The 18635-nt window shown below is 34.6% G+C and overlaps 1 protein-coding gene across 1 annotated transcript; it reads left to right on the plus strand.

Moving 5' to 3' along the window:
* Positions 1-11484: 11484 nt before the first annotated feature.
* Positions 11485-17914, plus strand: LOC111044640 (palmitoyl-protein thioesterase 1). Its single transcript, XM_039427826.1, has 6 exons — positions 11485-11867; positions 13944-14071; positions 14808-14935; positions 15421-15579; positions 15988-16264; positions 17627-17914. Exons 1-6 carry the CDS (start codon positions 11819-11821, stop codon positions 17759-17761), a joined length of 876 nt encoding a protein of 291 aa, XP_039283760.1. The 5' UTR covers positions 11485-11818; the 3' UTR covers positions 17762-17914.
* Positions 17915-18635: the final 721 nt, after the last annotated feature.

Consider the following 18635-nt stretch of genomic DNA (forward strand, 5'->3'; position numbering starts at 1 on the left):
AATATTTATTATAGGTACTGTACATTATTTTTTGTGATTATAGACAATAACCACTTTATTCTGAATCACGATAAGGAAATTGTGAGATGGGGATAACATCCATAGTTAAATTTACATAGCATCAATTTGAAAGCTCTGATAATAATGATTGTGAACGGAACTGCAATTCTGGCTTGGTATTGACTCTTCATGTTCAGTGAGAATAGAAAGCTTCAGAATAATTTGTTCTCACTATATGTGATAATACTGTATTGGTAATATTTGTTAATATTTAAACCGAATGAGCAACAAATCAATCTACTTCCAGCTTGAAAATTTTCAACTTATCAGGAGTACAGTGTTATCATAATCACAGGTAGGCCTACCCTTTTATTTTCTTTGTTCACATGATCTGATGATATTCATCCCATTATCAAGTGTTTGAATTATGAAGAGTAATCGAACAAGAAAAAACTATGAAAAGGAATTACTGTAAGTACAGTATGAGGAGTGCTCCGAATCACCAACAAGTGATTCTGAAGTTAATATCTATCTACCAGCAGAGTTGGCCTCAAACAGATACATATTCAACGAAATAACCGAACACATAGATTCAATGAAATATGATCTATTTGACGGTTCTGCCATCTATACCACATAAAAATTCAGAAATACGGAAAATTATCCCGTATCACGTGCTTATTTGGCAAGATCAACTTGGAAAATCGTTATGTTGTCTGAATTGGAAAAGCAATTGTCTAATAAATCCCAATTCTTCAATTGATTTGAAAAAATTATTTCCTTTCTGAAATTTGAACATTGATAATTTGAAAAATTCTCAATTCGAGATGGTCTGATGTGATTTGAACTTGAATAGTAAAGGCTGTAAAACGTCTTCCAACTAAGTTGAATCAATTAAATGTTATTCGTGCGTAGATTCCACATAAGACAATTACACCACCCTTCACTTGAAAGCTCGTTTTTTTCATTTGAGAGATTAAATTGAAGACGACCGTCCGATAAATAATTAGCTTGAATAGAAGAAACTAATTAACATTATTGAGAAGCTGGGCGTGTTGTGCTCAAGGAAAAGGGATAATGCGAGTGCAGAATTAGTTTCCTTTCGGTTACGAATGTTGGGAGGATTACGGAGTACTTCCAGGGATGAATAGCATCAAAACATGTGAGGCTGAGGGCTAATTAAGCTGTTTTTACCTCTGATAAGTTAGATTTAGCTCCCACTTTCGGGATGGAGATGGGGTTGAAGGCTTTACCTTCGGCTGAGCGTAAACGAGATTTTCATTAGCCGGACTCTAACCTAAGCAGCTGGAAGGCCAGGCAGGGTTTAGCTACCCTAATTAATGCTCCAAAAGCGAGCCAACTTTCTCCACAGACACCGACCCAAGCCGCAGTACCACTACCAAAGCACAACTCCCTAGCAACTCCACACATATACACACACACCAACTCCTAACCACCTGAAACCAAACCTCATCTCTTTATAGAATTTGTTTAGCTATCTTGTATACACGTTCCTGCTCCAATCCACTCCCCTTGCATCACTCATGTCACTCCTTTCACATCAACCACCTTCCACACCATCAACATCCTCAATCCAATCAACATCCACAATCTTCTCTGTCATTCACCTCGCTCTCCCGATATCCTCAATGTTTCCATCTTTCTCTGGCATTATACTTTGACGACAGCTGTTCAATTCTTTAAGGCACATGTTGATACAGATGAAATAGGGATATCTGGAGTAATGAAGAATAAGGGACCGAGAACATTGTTTGTTTTTGTTGAGTTTTGAGAAGAATACCTATGTTCTGATTGCTAGAGATCTCTAGATCACCAGATATTTAGTAAATCAATAAACAGGAATTCAGGGCAACTTTCTTGTATTGATAAATAGAATTATAGTAACCTTTGAAATTAATAGAACAAGAATACAAATTGTAACGTAACTACTAGTTTCGGTGATCACACCATCGTCAGATTATAAAATACGATGGTGTAATCACCGAAACTAGTAGTTACGTTACAATTTGTATTCTTGTTCTATTAATTTCAAAGGTTACCATAATTCTATTTTATCAATAAACAGGAATATATACTATATATGATTGTTTCTTATCAATCCGGAATATTTTAAAATAATATCCCCTCTATAGTTCTTGAAATTCTTGAACATGATTTTCATTAACTGATCAAGACTCAATCACCTAGTTCTCAGTCTCACCACCTTAAAATACCTCCCTTATCTATACTAGGTTGTGCTAACATCAAATAAAACACGATTCTTCATTGTTTTTTCAGTTTCGAGTACTTGGATCTGAATTGATTTCCATCTAATTGGATTGATTCATTCACGTTTAACTCTTGATGAGCTGAAGTTGCATTTTCACTTTAAAACATCAAGTTCTTCTGTGTGTCAGTCACTCCTTTCAACCGAAATGATAATGTCACTTGCCTGAATTTCAAAACTGGAATAAATAAATAAGATTGATACTTTACTCACCCTGTGGTATAATAAGTTCTAGGACAACAGATACATTTTTTCAACATTTTCCTTCCTTCCTGCTTTGTAGTGATTTGATAGATTGTATTTTAAAAAGACTACATTATCTACATCATAGACGATTATGGAGTTATTTTGTAAAAAAGTTCACATTTTGTAGAAAAATAACTGTTCATTTCTACACGAATTCTTAGGTATATTTCAAAGATTCGATGGCATATAGCAAGATTTTTCTTGAGAGATAATTATAAACCAATTTCTGGTTTCAGGGGTGCCCATAAGGGGAGGGGTCAGACATTGTAATTTTTAAATTTTTAGAGGAAGGGGGTTCAAGAACAATAATTTTAGGATGTGTCATTTACTTTGAGGGGGAGGAGCACCCCTGTATTATTCATCTACTCTTAGTATATGTTTTCTTTTAAAAATTATACTATCGCTCAGAATAGAGCCAGCTTTGTGTATATGGCATCGTTGCGCCACTTCGTACAAGCTAAATTTGAGTTTAAACTTGAAGCCACTAGGCCTACTGTTTTAACGAAATTTTCTACCTCTTTGAATAATACATTTGCAATATTATTTAATTTTCAAGACTAGTTGGGCTTCGCAGCTAGCCCAAGCTAGCCTACAGAATACGTCACTGATCATAGCTTTGACCGACAAGAGATATTGCAATCAGTTCACCCATTAGTACCAAGAGATCCGGTTTTCCATCAATTCTGGAATCCCTATTCTCCGTACCATATTACAGTTTGGAGAATGAGATCAAAATATCTGATTTAAGAACTGAGCGAGTCTGTACTAGTGCTGACTAAATAGAGATTTTAGAGCTTAAAGTGTCAAGCAAACGACCCTTCCAACGGAAGTACCACATTCGCGGCGCATAAGTTATCTAAGCGATACTGTTCTCACTACGAAGGCAATCAATCCGCCAATAGTAGAACAGATTGCTAATACTTGAGAATATCAATCGATTTAATTTAGAAATTTCCCTTTACCTTCAAGTGTCTACAAATTCGACCAATATTTCAGCACCTATAGTGAGATTCACGTTAGAAAGTCAGTGGGAATGACGTCATTATATTTGAACGGCTTCATTTTCCACCACCTACTGTAGTATAAAGGTACGGTATGATTAGACATCCCAGTATCTGATATACTGTAATTTTTCCACCACTTACTGTATTGAAAAGATACGATATGATTCAAGTCATCCTAGTATCTGATATACAATATTATTGTTGATTCTTGTTACTCATAGTATCATGATTCATATTGATGATGATAATGTTACAACGCAAATATATCATAACCAAGAGAATATATTTTCATAGATAAATAATAAATTTCCATAATTGTACTTCAAGATTATGGTTATCAAGCGTATGGCATTTTAGAATGAGAGATCCTGTCAAATATTCTGATAGCTCATTATTGACCGAGCGAAGTGAAGTCTAAAGGTGCGTACAGATATACGCGCCTCCAACACGCTCCGCAATCACTCCACGCACGCTCCGCACTCGCTCCGCGATCGCTCCGATCATTATCGTTACGGGAGATGTTAGCTCTTCTTGTTCCTTTTTGAATTTCGCGTCGACGTATACATAGTTTTTTGAAATTTTGCATTTTAAGGATAATACAAAAGGAAAAGGAGTCTCCTTTGAACGCCAATATTACCGTAGAAATCAGACTTTAGAATTATTCATCATAAATCAGCTGTTAAGTGGACTATAATACTACCCGTTCAAAAGCATCGAACATCTTGAAAATGTATCTTTCCATCAACGTTAGTAGACAGTTGTCTACTAACTTTGTCTTTCCATAAGCTGAGGCATGGCTTACTTTAGATTACTCTATCTATAAGCTCTGTTTATTTAGGATTTTTTCTAGACATTTTAAATTCATAAATTATTTATTAATTTTTGAGAAAGCATAACAACAGGTCAATGTAACTTACTGAGCACGAGGTCTACTGTTCACAGAACTACTACTCTATATTTCAGCCTAAAGACCTACAGACGATTTGGCAACGGTGTGGAAATACAAAAGGATAGAGCTATCTGCATTGTCTAATAACAGACAAGGGTAGCGTTATCCTAATGTTAATCAGTTCCTGACTAGTACCACTCACTTGGAGAGTGAATTATACTTTAATTAAGCACCATATTACCCCGCAGGGATTACTTTGAATCAATATGAACGATCTTACGTTGTAGTGGTTAAGATTTAAAAAGCGTGGAAAGTGGAAATCAGAGGAAGGGAGAGGTTCTGTGAAAAGTGTGAGAATCAAGAAGGTTAGAATTATGAAGCGAAGAACAGTGAGAGAGAGAGAGAGCAAATAAATGAGATTTGTATTTGGGGCGTGGTCGAAGGGATAGCCGCAGACGAATGATGAGGGTGCATTGCTGCGTGAGGGGGGTGGGGTGAATTACGATGGTTGGTCGGGGAGGGGTGGCGAAGGGGAAATGATGAAGTTAATGAAACTGTGCAGTGGTTTAATTACCGTTGTGTACCGTTGCTTGCCAGTTTCATTAAGCATCATCCCTTAACTGAACAACCATTACCATCATCTACCCCCCCCCCCCCAAGGACCGCTACAACAGTCGCGGCTTACCAACCCCCCCCTTTCCATGATAACAACTGGGGAACCCTTTCCCCAAACATGTCCGTCCCTCTCAACATAGATAAGTCTACCGATAACAGGTTGAAGCTAAAGAGAATTTTCTTTATCCACCAAGAATTCCTCTGTCATCATCTTATTCTCAGAAGCATGTCTTAACGCCTGAGGTTGAATTATTCAAACTCAGTGCAAAATCTTCATCATTGTTTCGGCCAGATTCGATCGAAAATGATGTTTTATCTAAACAATAGTACGACAACCAAAGTTTGATAAATGAGAATTTGACAGTTAATTCCAACAGTTCGTGGAAATCGTTCTTGTTTTAGGAAGAAAATATAAGGAATGAATGAAGTGATAAAGCATCTTGGACTAATGATGAAGATCGTTCTCATTTTCCGAACAGACAGAAAAACCAGAACTAAAAGAGGATAGCACAGACAGCAGGGATAGTCGGTAGATGTTTTAAATGGGAAAAACATGTAAAGCTTCACAATATCACCAATATCACTGCGACTAAATATTCAATTCTTGTATCTAGATACTGAATAAATGATTGAAATACTTTTGTTCTGGAATATTTTTGATGCCTTCATGGAACTGTTGCAATTTTTATATGAACAGTTATATTATACAGTTACTGTAAAGAGATGACTTATGATGGCGGATTAGGATTTAAATGCATGACCAAAGAGCAAAACGAATAAAGCATGTGAAACGAGCAGCTAGTCGATTTCTATAAGTTTTTCACAATGAACTTCATGCATTGAATTCTCTATTGAGAATAGAGAGGTGTAAACGCTTATGAATAATTTTTTTAACGAGCTGTGATTTTCTAACGATGTGATCACATCTTATTCCACCACAAATCACATTTTTCTTATTTCAGACTGCTCGGTTTTGAAGAAAAGAATATGACCTGTGAGCTGGAATGAAAGGGTAGACCATGAGAACGATTGATTGTTGATTGTTTGAGTACTTTATTTATGTAGATTAAAATATATACTGGCTTATACAATAGCTTACAATACAACAAAGTTTTAGATGAATTTACATAATATAAACTAAGAGAATAATTATTGAACTGTATAATGATATGAAAAAAAGCAATTTGGAATAACTATACAAGACAATATTGTAATGCATCTACAAAAATTGGCGGATCTTTGGACATATCAATGTCCATTCTTTGGAATGAATATTAAAAATATCCTTCCCAGTAACTCTCTACCAAAAACGATTTATAGAATATTAGATAATTCCTAAGAAGAAGATGAACCGATAATTTATATTGGAATCGGTACTGAAATATGAATAGCTTACTAATAATGGGATTAGTAGGAATTTGGAAAAATTTAGGTATGGTCGTAAATAAATCCAAATGAAGAATAGAAAGTCAAATTGGAACCTGATTTCGAACTTCTAAGTTTACAAGTTGAAAATCTCAAAATTCAAACGACTCTCACAAAAATGTTTTTCTGAAAAAGGAAAAATAATAATCCGAGAAACAACCCAGCCACACTGCTTAAATAACGTGCATTTGTGAACAATGCCCCGTCTCTGGGTTAGAGGGTTCTGTTGTCGTGCCAACGATCACATCATGATATGAGGAGATGACGACTAAGTCATAAAAATAATTGGGAAACGAACTAAATGCGAGTAGAACAGATTGTGACGAGAAGTGTTGAAGGTTACGAAGGTGGAATATTTAGAGAAAGAACGTCGGTATGGTTTTCAGCAGCCGTCGCGCGATTACTTGCTGGCAAATAACGTTCCTCCTTTCTTCCTATTTTTTCATGCTGTCACTTTCCCCACCTTCTCTTCTTCGCATTAATTAAAGCAATGGAGAACGAGCGAGACGGAGAACGGTTTTGATAGAATGAAGACGAAATGTCAAAGCGAGATGAACACACCGAAGAAGATAAATGCAAGGAGACTCGTCCGTTCCGAGCTCCGCTGTAAATTCGTGCTTCATTCTCCCCTACCTCGATTCTAACACGGTTTTACTGCGTATTGTATACTCGGATACAATTTTTAATATTACTTTTACTCGTAGAACTTCATCTTTCTCCTACCCTTTTGCAAAACTCATTGTGGGACAAGAATGTCCCGAGGGCGCTCACAAATTTCACATTTATTCTGTGCACTCTACAATAACGTACTTTATCTGCATTCAGCATCCAACAATGAGACGAGACGAGGCTTCCTATGGAGCAGGAGCACTGTTTACCGGTCTTCATCCTGTCCCTTGTTGAAAGCTAGTTTTTTTCTGATTACTATTCATAGCATAGGAATGAATCGTTTTAATAGGTATACGAAAAGGAAGACATGCTATATATTTCTATATATATTGAATGATACATTAGTCTCATTGAGTCTAAGTAGCCAAGCCCCTTGCTAATATTATATCATGAACCTAACACCACGAGAACCTAAAACCACCTAGAACTCAATGACTGTCAAGAAATCGAATCATTCCATTATTCTTCGAGTCTCTCATCAAAACTCGGAAAACGTAGCCGAAAAACTGACTTTCCTTTAGCAATATGGTACAAGAGAGATATGTACTCCTGATTGTTGAAGAAACATGATGTCATGTGTGATCTAACGGAAGCAGCATGACCTTTTTTTAATAATTTTTGGACATGAAACGTATGTTTCTAAATTGAAACTAACATTATTATTATTATTATGTTTCTGGATTTTACAGTACTTTACTAACTTCCTTCTCTTATCCTAGTAGTCCATCCTTGTCTGTTCTCCCATTCACCATATCTCAAATTTATCATTACCATAGCCTCATCCACTTTATCCCTCCTTGGTCTTCCTATCATCCTCCGCCCCAGTGAACTCCAATCCATCACTATTCCAATCCACTTACTGGCATGACCATACCGCATACCACATCAACCTCTTGTCTTCCTTCTATGAATTTCATCATATCAGACTCCAGTTTCATTCTGTCCCTGATCATCTGATTCCTCACTTTATCCATTCTGGTCAATGTACAGCATCTTCTCCAAAACTCCATTTCGACAGCTTTTATTTTTCTTTTTGTTTTCTTCTTTATCACCCATAATTCTGCACCATGAGTCATTACAATTCAATCCTGTGCTTGGTTTTCTTATGAATATTCCTACTCCATTAGATGGGATGCCACTGCCTTATACAACTTCTTGTCTGTGCTGACATATTTTCAATATTTAACTTTGGTTTCTGTGGATATTATGGGAAGAATTTAGTCCAGTAGTCAGAATCGTATCGATTTATTGAGATGAGTGACTTTCCTGACTTCCATAGAGCGGAGGTATGATCAAATTGGTATCATCAAATCTCAGATATGCACTGTATTCCATTATTAGTTCCCGATGGTTGTAAACTTACATGAGAACTATTTATCTTGAACGATAATTTACGTTCATGATACTATAATACTTATTCTATTATATTAAGCGAGAAATTTATTTATTTATACATCTGGTTATTTTTATATCTGGTTATTTATGTTTAACGGATCTCGAAAACGGCTTTAACGATTTTCACGAAATTTGGAACATAGTAGGTTTATGATAGAAATATTCGATTGCACTAGGTCTCATCCTTGGGAAAACTCGCTGAACGACATTAAAAGGTTAATTCATCCTTGGCTGAAACAGCTGTGGATAGTAAAAAAGTAAGTGAGCGAGTGAGCATATGTGAAAAATCAAAATATCGCATCCCCGAAATTCATAAGATGACATACAGCCAGCTGTGAATTATAAACAAGATCATTTTAGAGAACTGAGTTCTGTTTATCAATAAATTAATAGAAATAACAAGCGAAGCTTGTTATTTTCGACTTATATATTAATGGATATTTCCACAACAATATACTAAGCACTTTCAAGATACTTTGATTGCAATTGATTGGAAAAAATGTAACGATAACAATCTCTGATAATCACATAAACGTTATTAAACTAGACAATGCGTTCAATTCAAATAAGACAACACAACTTAAAAGTCTGTTATTCAACGAATCGCGACTAAACGGCGTCAAAAGTTTGTTAATCCAACTCTCCATTTGATTTAATTCGAATAAGCTGTTCTCAAATATTTTTGAAGTGAATCTAAAATTAGCAAGTTAATCGACAGTATAGAGAGCTGGAATATAAAGGCAGTCTGCTGTTTGCGAAACAAGACATTAAGCCCCTTACAACAAGTCGGCTGTTATTGTGCAGAGGTCCAAGTCCATTAATGTAATTTGATTGCAACCAGATCATTTAAGCCACTCAACTAATAGGACTTTAAAAACATTCCATTTAGATGAGCATCAAAGACTGCTGCTGAATTTGAAGGGAGGACATTTGCGATCCACTTCTCTCACCAACTGATTGCTTTCTCTCTCACTCTCTCCCTCTCCCACACTCATTCAATTCACCCTTTTGCCGACTGGACAGAAAGACAGCGGAGCATGGACAAGATGGAACAGGGCCAATAAAGGGTGAGCACTGAGCAGTGCAATGGGCAAGCAACAAGTGTTCTACACCGAATCAAACATCTCCATTCTAGCATCAATTCAATAAAGAATTGGGCGAATTAATGGCTCAGCTTAAACGAGCATATCTTTGAATCTTCTCTTTCAAATTATACAGCTACTAATGATGCCCGTATCCTCCAAACTGAATGATTAACCCTTTATAGACCGATATTTTGAATTCATACAAAATGAATAAAATGTAATCTAACTTTGTTAAAGATACTTCTTTTGTGATGAAGAAGATTATTTTTCGAGGATCTTCTCAATCATGTTTTTCCAAAAAATATAGGAGGAACTTTCGATTCCAAGTAATATTGATCCCTGCGATCAAGAGTGATTTTTTGGCAAACTTTTAATAATTCATTCATAAATACTGGAGTAGGTAGGTAGTCCATGGTCTAGTGGATATAGTGCTTGCGTAGCAGCCTATTAGAGGCCCGGGTTCAAACTCGAACGAACAAAGGTTTCTAGTCAGGTCACACTCGTGTTATCAGATGGGCACGTTTAACTGTCTGTCCCGCCTGATATATAAATATAACAGTCGTGAGGTTCATTGACGGGTTAAACTTTGTACTCGGACGAGGTGGGATTTCCATCAGGGACTCCCCACCAATAGAATCCATTCGAATTATACATTTATCAATACAAAGAAAAACAAAACATAATGATATTAAACTTATTCAATTTTAGCATCCCGATTCCCAATTCTTTGTATGTCTATTTTTCCCTTTTTATTTTTCGATTCTATTTCACTAAAAGACTTCACAAATTGTATTATCAAAACTTTATGATGCATTATCTTATGATTGATTACTTCAGCCAATCGACACTATTATTTAAGAATCAGAGCTCAATGTTGTTTCATTAAGAATTCTATACAAGTCTACAATCAAGTTCTACACTATCCTCCTTAGCCCCTGGAAGAAAACAAAGAGGGCACTCTTCATTATATGCTTATGCTTATCCTTACATGTGGTGCATATGCATTTACCAAGTCGCAGCTCCGCATTCACTTGACTTGTGATTGGTCAGGACCCATCAGGAACGCTACAAACTGCATTCTCATACCTTCAAAAAGTTCTCACAGCCTTCTCATAGTTCAAAAGCAATTCGTAAAAGTTCATATTATTCATGGCAATACTGTACAGCAATCTAGTGTTTCAGGGTTCCTTTCACCAATGATATATGTTGACCATTGAATTCTCGCCAGAATTCACTCTGTGCTCTAGGTATGCGGAAAAGTCATCTGCTATCAGTCAGGAAACAAGAGTGGCAAGAGTTCGCAAAGTGGCACTAACTTTAGCGAGGGGGTAGGGGATCATGCATGATGAGATTTTAGGCTCTTTTAAGATGTTATTGAGTCTGTACTCCCTTCCAGAAACAGCCCTTTTTGTACCTGTAAGCTCTAATGAGATAGGCTATACACCGATAGCCTACTGATCTCAACTTTTTTAGTTTAATGATATTGCTTCATGAATTACCTATTGAATTTCGTTTTGAATTTCAGTTTTTCACGTAGTATTTGATTAATAATATTTTGATTAGAAACCTCAATTAGTATAAATTAATGACAAAGATACATCGATATTGATGTCTGTTAGCATAGAATAAAACAATCTTATAGCCTAATTAGCCTACGTTTTATCTGCCGTTAGCTATAGACATTTTCAAATCTAGAGCATTATGGCGCGCTTTAGACTGTGAACAAGGAAAAGTATTGTTGTTGAAGAAATTCAATTTCTGATGATAAGAAATTTTATCAAAAATAAACAAAGAAATTATATTAACATGAAATCTATTTTATATCATAAAAGTGCAAAACTTATGTTGGATTTTTTCTTGTGATTTTTTGGTTGGATAACCTGGCACTCCATTTGAGTTTGTTTTGATTAAAATTTTTTGGTTATAAACTTCTAAATAAGTTAAAAACTAATATTTGAATTAATGGAATCGAAACTTTCATGATATTTAAGTTAGAAGCAATTTATTGTCTTTGTTATCTACATTAAGATATGCTTTAACTTTGCTATGTCATTTTAGGTTAATTAGAGTTAAGTAGACAAAATTCAATTACTATTACGGTACTGTAATTGCCCTGAAGAACTTGATATTTCCGTTTCATCATGACTAAACTCTCATTTTTCATAATTTTATTAATCAATATTGCTTCTGAATTTGAATTATCATGGCTAGAAGTAAAGAATGGATGCCTGTAGTTCTATGGCATGGAATGGGTATGTACAATTGAATTTTAAATTAGGAACATATAATTTGATTAGTGCAGTAACATGGAAATAACCAAACTCTGGAAAATTCAATTCAAAAAACGCCTCCGAGATTCCAGGGGGAAAAAGCCATAATTCAAAAAAATCTTGGTTTAAGCAGCAAATTATACATTAGTCAAGTTTCCTTGAATTCACGTTTCCTAGTTTGAGTAAAATGAACAATTTTTGCAAACTTGAAGTCGTTTACAAGTATCAAAGTTTTCAAAATTATATAATTATAAAGTGAGAATCGAATTGATCTCAAAGTTTTTTCATTTGCATTATATTTTTATTTGGGCTAGTTGTTTATATACATTTTATACTGATTTTTGACTGACAACTGTTTTTATCTTATTTTCCCATTTGTAGGTTGAATCGTACCTTCAAAACTCAAGTTGAGTTTTCTGCAAACTTCAAAGTCAAGCGTATGCAATATCTAATTGATTTAAGAAAACTTGAAGATTTAAGTTTTGAATCAACTAAACTCATTCAAGGTTCTACATCGGTAGGCTATACTGTAGTGGATTAAGTTTATATTTTAGTCTATGATGGTATAGTGGATTCAATTTTCTATTTTTGAATTCAAGCAACCTGTCAAACTCAACTTTACTGACAAGTTATACTTTCTCAATTATTATGTAGACGCCTTTGGTTGCTATGGATTTGAAAATAACTGGATTTTCATATTAATATTCAAATTAAGTTGCTGTTCAGTGAGCACTGCCTCCTTGGCTGCTTTTCGCAGTTTTGATTCTCGACCTGAAATAATATTTAGGCTAGCTGATTTGCAGCTTCTGTAGTTTCTTGATAGTTGACATTAAAAATTCCTTCTAGAGAAAGTAGCCTATATATAGTCATATAACTAGTTTTCATTACTTAGACTACTAGCTTAACTTAGACTTAATTGTTTTACACTACCACAAACAAGAAAATGATAATAGCCTTTGAGTTTAGAAGGGGGAGGTCCACCTCATCAGCTGTGGTTAGTCTTGTGGAGAGGATTAATGAGGCTTTTGAAGGCCAGTGATCAATTTACCTTGTTCTATGTGACCTGTCAAACACATTCGACTGTGTGTCCCACGATATCTTGCTCAGGAAGTTGGGCAGATACGGGTTTCAAGGCAGAGCTTGGAGCATGGTTGCTGATTACCTCAGAGACAAACAGCAGGTTATATCCATCTTGGGTGCTACCTCTGTTAGGGCATGTTTACTACATGGAGTACCACAGGGCTCGGTGCTTGAACCATTGTTATTCTTTATAATGATTAGACCTGCACCTGAACAACTCCAGCCTGCGTTTTGCCGACGACACCACCATGTGACAGGGCAAGGGGGCCCAGGCAGCCCAGCAGAAGGCCCATGAGCTTATTCGAAGAGGCCAAGAGTTGTTTCTGTGCAAATAAGCTTAAGTTGAATGAGAGCAAAACTGAGGAGATAATGTGTACTTTGGCCAGATCAGCAGATGTTAGTGCAGCTCCTGTTTCTTTGTTCGGATTCAGTGTCGACACCAAATTGTCTTGGGAGCATCACATTGTTGGAGTCTGCAAAAGGATAGACTTGACGCAAGAAGTTCAACGTAGTTGTTAACTAATTGTAATATTAAGTACAGAATCAGTGTTCTCTCTCTCTCTCTCAACATAATAACATTATTCTGTTTCAGCTTCTTCTCCAACATTATTCTCATAAAAATTGAAAGTCAAAGTTTAAATGCATACTGTACACTGGCTTGCAGGTCAAATTTATATGTTTAGTCATTTGGATGCAAAAATTTAAATCTATAGAAAACAATGCAATGGGAATTCTGGTGAGAGTTCAACTGCTAATTACAAATTTTGAAAAACCTATTTTCACTGCCACAATATGTCTACCGAAATTAGTTTTTATAGTTATAGAATAATGACATCATTTGGCTGTACCATTTGTACAAGCCTTAAAATGAAATGAAAATTTGCTTTATTAGGCATCTAACCTGTTTTTATTTTAAAAATGTTCAACTTATTTCTTATCATTTGACTCTTTTATGAAGTTGTATTTTTCTTGTTCTAGGTGACTGCTGTTGCAATCCTCTGAGCTTGGGAAAAATAGATAAAGTAATCAGGAAAACACTTGGGAATGAAACCAATAGAAACGAGGTCTACATTCACTCTATCAAAATTGGAAACAATGTATTCGAGGTTCGGACATATGAATATTCTAATTGAGAACAAAATTATTTATTACTTTCGGATTGTAGTCTATCTGTAATTTACTTTGAGTGTAGAGTCTATTCCTGTTATTGATTTGCCCTTCTTCCAAAAATATTATGGATACTGTGATACAATGTAATCAAGTTGATTTGATTACTTTAGTGGCAGTAAATCAGCAAATGAAAAACATATTCTGAATTACAAATTTCTCTTTGAAATTTTTCTGATTTGTGTTGTGTACTTTACATATTTTTGACATAAAAATGTATATTTCCAATGGAATTTTGTGCAAACTCAAGGCAATTTAGTGAATGATTCTTGTAAGATGAACATTTCTTCATCTTCATCTTTCCACAATCTTATGAACTAACTCTTTTTCTTGATGATAGTTTTTAATATAAATTGAATTGAATTGCACAGCATACTATTTTGTATAAATGGATTTTCCAATCTTCACCGAGGTATGGATAGATTAAAACCTTAGTCTCTTAAAATATTATATTAACCTACTCTAGAACATGGTACGCCATAGTGGAGTAGGTCAATTTCCACACAGAAAACACTAAACATGTGGAGGACACATTATAATACATTTTTATTGTAACTTACTATTGTATGTAATTGTAATTTATTTAATATTTTCTGTAATTGATGTAGTAGTTTTAATTTTTGGGGAAATAAACATTTATTATGAGTATGAAAGTAGTGATATTTGATCTTGCAGGATACATTGAATGGCTACTTCAAAAATGTCAATGAACAAGTGGAAGAAGCATGTCAACAGATTAGAAATGATCCTAGATTATCATCTGGTTACAATGCGATAGGATTTTCACAAGGTTCACAATTTTTGTAAGTATTTTATTCTTCATCTAAAGTTTACTAAAATAATTTTCTTTTAGAGTTTAGATAATCGTGTACTCATTGGTGAATGATTGGTACTCATTGGTTTGCTCTTGTGTGTGGTAACTTCCTGTTCCCGTTATATTCTGTTTTTCATCTAACTTCATGTTTATAAAATCTGTCTTTTAAATTGGAAAGTTGTTTTGTTTTATGAGTACACTCATGGAGGTTCCTGAGTATCACCTAAGATTATGAATTTGAAACTGAATAGAATTCACTCATTACAATTTTATGTTTGTCATTTGATTTTAAAATTCTCATTTTGTTTTATCACAAGTAGTATAACCCACTCCAGCTTATGCCTTGGTGTGTTCATCTTTATTTCACATTTTTAATTAGTTTTGTTTTGGTTCTTTATTTTATATTTTGTTTGTTTGTGAAATAAATGATTAATTCATTGATTACAATACATTTTATAATTTATCATTCCTCAGACGAGCATTGGCCCAAAGATGTCCTGGCCCAAATATGAACAACTTGATATCAATTGGAGGGCAGCATCAGGGTGTATTTGGACTTCCGCACTGTGAATACCCCGATAGTAAATATTGCGATTACATAAGAAAAATATTGGATGTTGGTGCCTATTGGTCGTGAGTATTAATTAGATAAAACCCCCATATTGATTATATGAATAATTTTTATCTGAGGTGAGATTCAGTACTTAATCAAGTTAAAATTCTTCTGAAGCCTGCAAGAAGTGGGGTGCTAGGTTTCAGTTCTTTTGACAGTTTACATCCAATGAGTTTAACATCCTACAGTTTACATCTTTTGACAGTTTACATTCAACAGTTTACAACTGTCATGAAAGGTCAATCTTCATATTTGAACACATTTATCTGTAGCTTAACTTTTTGATTATGAAAACGATTTTCGCTCACTTTCTCAAGTTATTCTTACTCTTCAAGCATGCATTTATACGAAATCATCATCTCATCTACCCATTTGTTAATAATAAGATGTTAGTTTTTAGATTTTTAGCATAGCTTTTATTTTCTCAGATGGGTCCAAGCCAAATTCGTACAAGCTGAATATTGGCATGACCCTTACAACGAGGAAGAATACATCGATGGAAGTGTATTTCTGGCCGAAATAAACAATGAGAAAACATTGAACCGAAACTACATTACCAATTTGAGAAAACTCAAGAATTTTGTTATGGTCAAGTTCAACCAGGATACTATGGTTATACCAAGAGAGTCGGAGTGGTTTGGCTTCTATACCCCAGGGCAAGGTATCAATATAACTTCGCTGAGAGATTCTCGACTCTACAAGGAGGTAAGTTGGAATGGCATTTCATTTTACTTTTGAATACTTGGATTCAAGAAACTAGAAGAGCAGTTCCACAACTAAATACTTGGAATAAAAACGGGTAAACATAGGATGAACATTATACCTGTAAAATTTCAGTATAAGAAACCTAGTGATTTGGACATTTGAATATTAATAGCCAGATAAGAAAATAACTTGGTATGTCAAAGCCACTAATAATTAGTTAATTTGAGATACTAGTTTCGGTTGTTACAACATCCAACTTCAATGAACTCCGTTTTAGTTTTACTAGAGATTGATAAATGTGTAACAACGACACTAGTGAGATATCTCGAATTGTTTTATTTTCATTTGATTCCATTTACACAAATACAATATCATATAAATGGTTGGGAAAGAATCGACAGGATTAACCATAACTGTTTTTCCCTAATTTTGATAATAAATAGTCTGAATGAGGTTATTCAAACACTTCTCATAATAATCGAAAAATGTATAATCCAATTATATATTATACAATACATTTTTGTATCTGGGATCTGAAGGGTTAATCTGGTTTAATCATGAAGGTGATAGAACATGCAGTAATAAATTGGAAAATATAAAAAATTTGTGATCTTGACAATATTAAGTAGCTTTATTCAATATGGATATCTACCACACAACATAGAAAGTTGTACAGTATAACTATTTCTCGAATTGATTGGCCCTTAAGTAGAACTGCCATTTTACTTTTTATAAATTTGATAAGTAAAGATCGCTTGGTATTGTTTTTGGCGTTAGGGTTAAAATTTGAGGTCAGCTCCGCTAGATATTATTTTATAATTGAAAAAATTCATTTTTACCAATTTAAAATTGCTTTCTGGTGGCACAGAACGAAACCAAATTCAATTTTGTTGATCCATTCACCTCTCATCGTCATAATCTTTACCAATACCTAATTTGTCTTGAGCCTTTCCTAGAAAGCCTGACTGTGAGCGTCAACCTCATAGAAAATAGTAATGTTAAAAATAGGACATTTTAGTTAATTGGGCCATACAATCACAATTCTCAGTGCATTAGCCAGTGCACTGTCAGCAGTCACTTTCGTCCTGACTGAGGTTTCCAATAAGCGTCTTATAGATGAGGGATAGTTACGAGCAGCAAATACGTGTCATTAGATCACTTTCAATCAATTTTCCACAAGGAAAGACTGACTGAACGTTTATTGAATCATTATCTTATCATCTGTCAACCCATCATTTGTTACTCAATACAGGATTATTCGATGAATTTGTTTCTCTTGCATTACTGAACTGCCCAGATGAAACTTCTGAACAGAAAATGGTTCTTGTATTCTCATTGAATATTCCCTCATTCGATTTACAGGACAGACTTGGACTTCAAAAGATGGATAAAGCTGGAAAATTACATTTTCTGGAAGTGGATGGTGACCATCTTCAATTCGAAATGGAATGGTTCATTGACAATATAATCAATAAGTTCTTGAGAGTAACAATATAAGAACAAATTTATCTGTATATTTAACATAAGTCTAAGTTAGTTATTTTTCACTTTTATATTATTTTCAAGTTATGAGTTTTTTATTACCTGTTGAAGATTGTTGTTTGGAATATTGGGATTAAACGTTCTCCTCGGTTTCGAGAATAACATAAATTTCTGTTTCTTTTTTCAACCATTCTACCCAATCCACTGTCACTGGTCGTATAAGTGTAACTTCTTCAAAAATTCTACTTTCACTCTCCTGAAAAAATTTGAAAAAACAGTGATATCATTTTAACAAGTTAGTAAGTCAATTTTGAAAGGAATTGTATTATTTTTTAGAGCAAAATCTTTTCATCACAGCTTTTACAGTTTGAATAAGAGTAGTAATGAGTGATTAGGTGTGGCTGAAATAGTCAAGCCAAATTCAATTTTGTTAGTCCATTCACCTCTCATCGTTATAATCTTTACCAATACCTAATTTGTCTTGAGCCTTTCCTAGAAAGCCTGACTGTGAGCGTCAACCTCATAGAAAATAGTAATGTTAAAAATAGGACATTTTAGTTAATTGGGCAATACAATCACAATTCTCAGTGCATTAGCCAGTGCACTGTCAGCAGTCACTTTCGTCCTGACTGAGGTTTCCAATAAGCGTCTTATAGATGAGGGATAGTTACGAGCAGCAAATACGTGTCATTAGATCACTTTCAATCAATTTTCCACAAGGAAAGACTGACTGAACGTTTATTGAATCATTATCTTATCATCTGTCAACCCATCATTTGTTACTCAATACAGGATTATTCGATGAATTTGTTTCTCTTGCATTACTGAACTGTCCAGATGAAACTTCTGAACAGAAAATGGTTCTTGTATTCTCATTGAATATTCCCCT

Source organism: Nilaparvata lugens, chromosome 5 (genome assembly GCF_014356525.2).
Source record: "Nilaparvata lugens isolate BPH chromosome 5, ASM1435652v1, whole genome shotgun sequence".
In the NCBI taxonomy this organism is placed as follows: domain Eukaryota; kingdom Metazoa; phylum Arthropoda; class Insecta; order Hemiptera; family Delphacidae; genus Nilaparvata; species Nilaparvata lugens.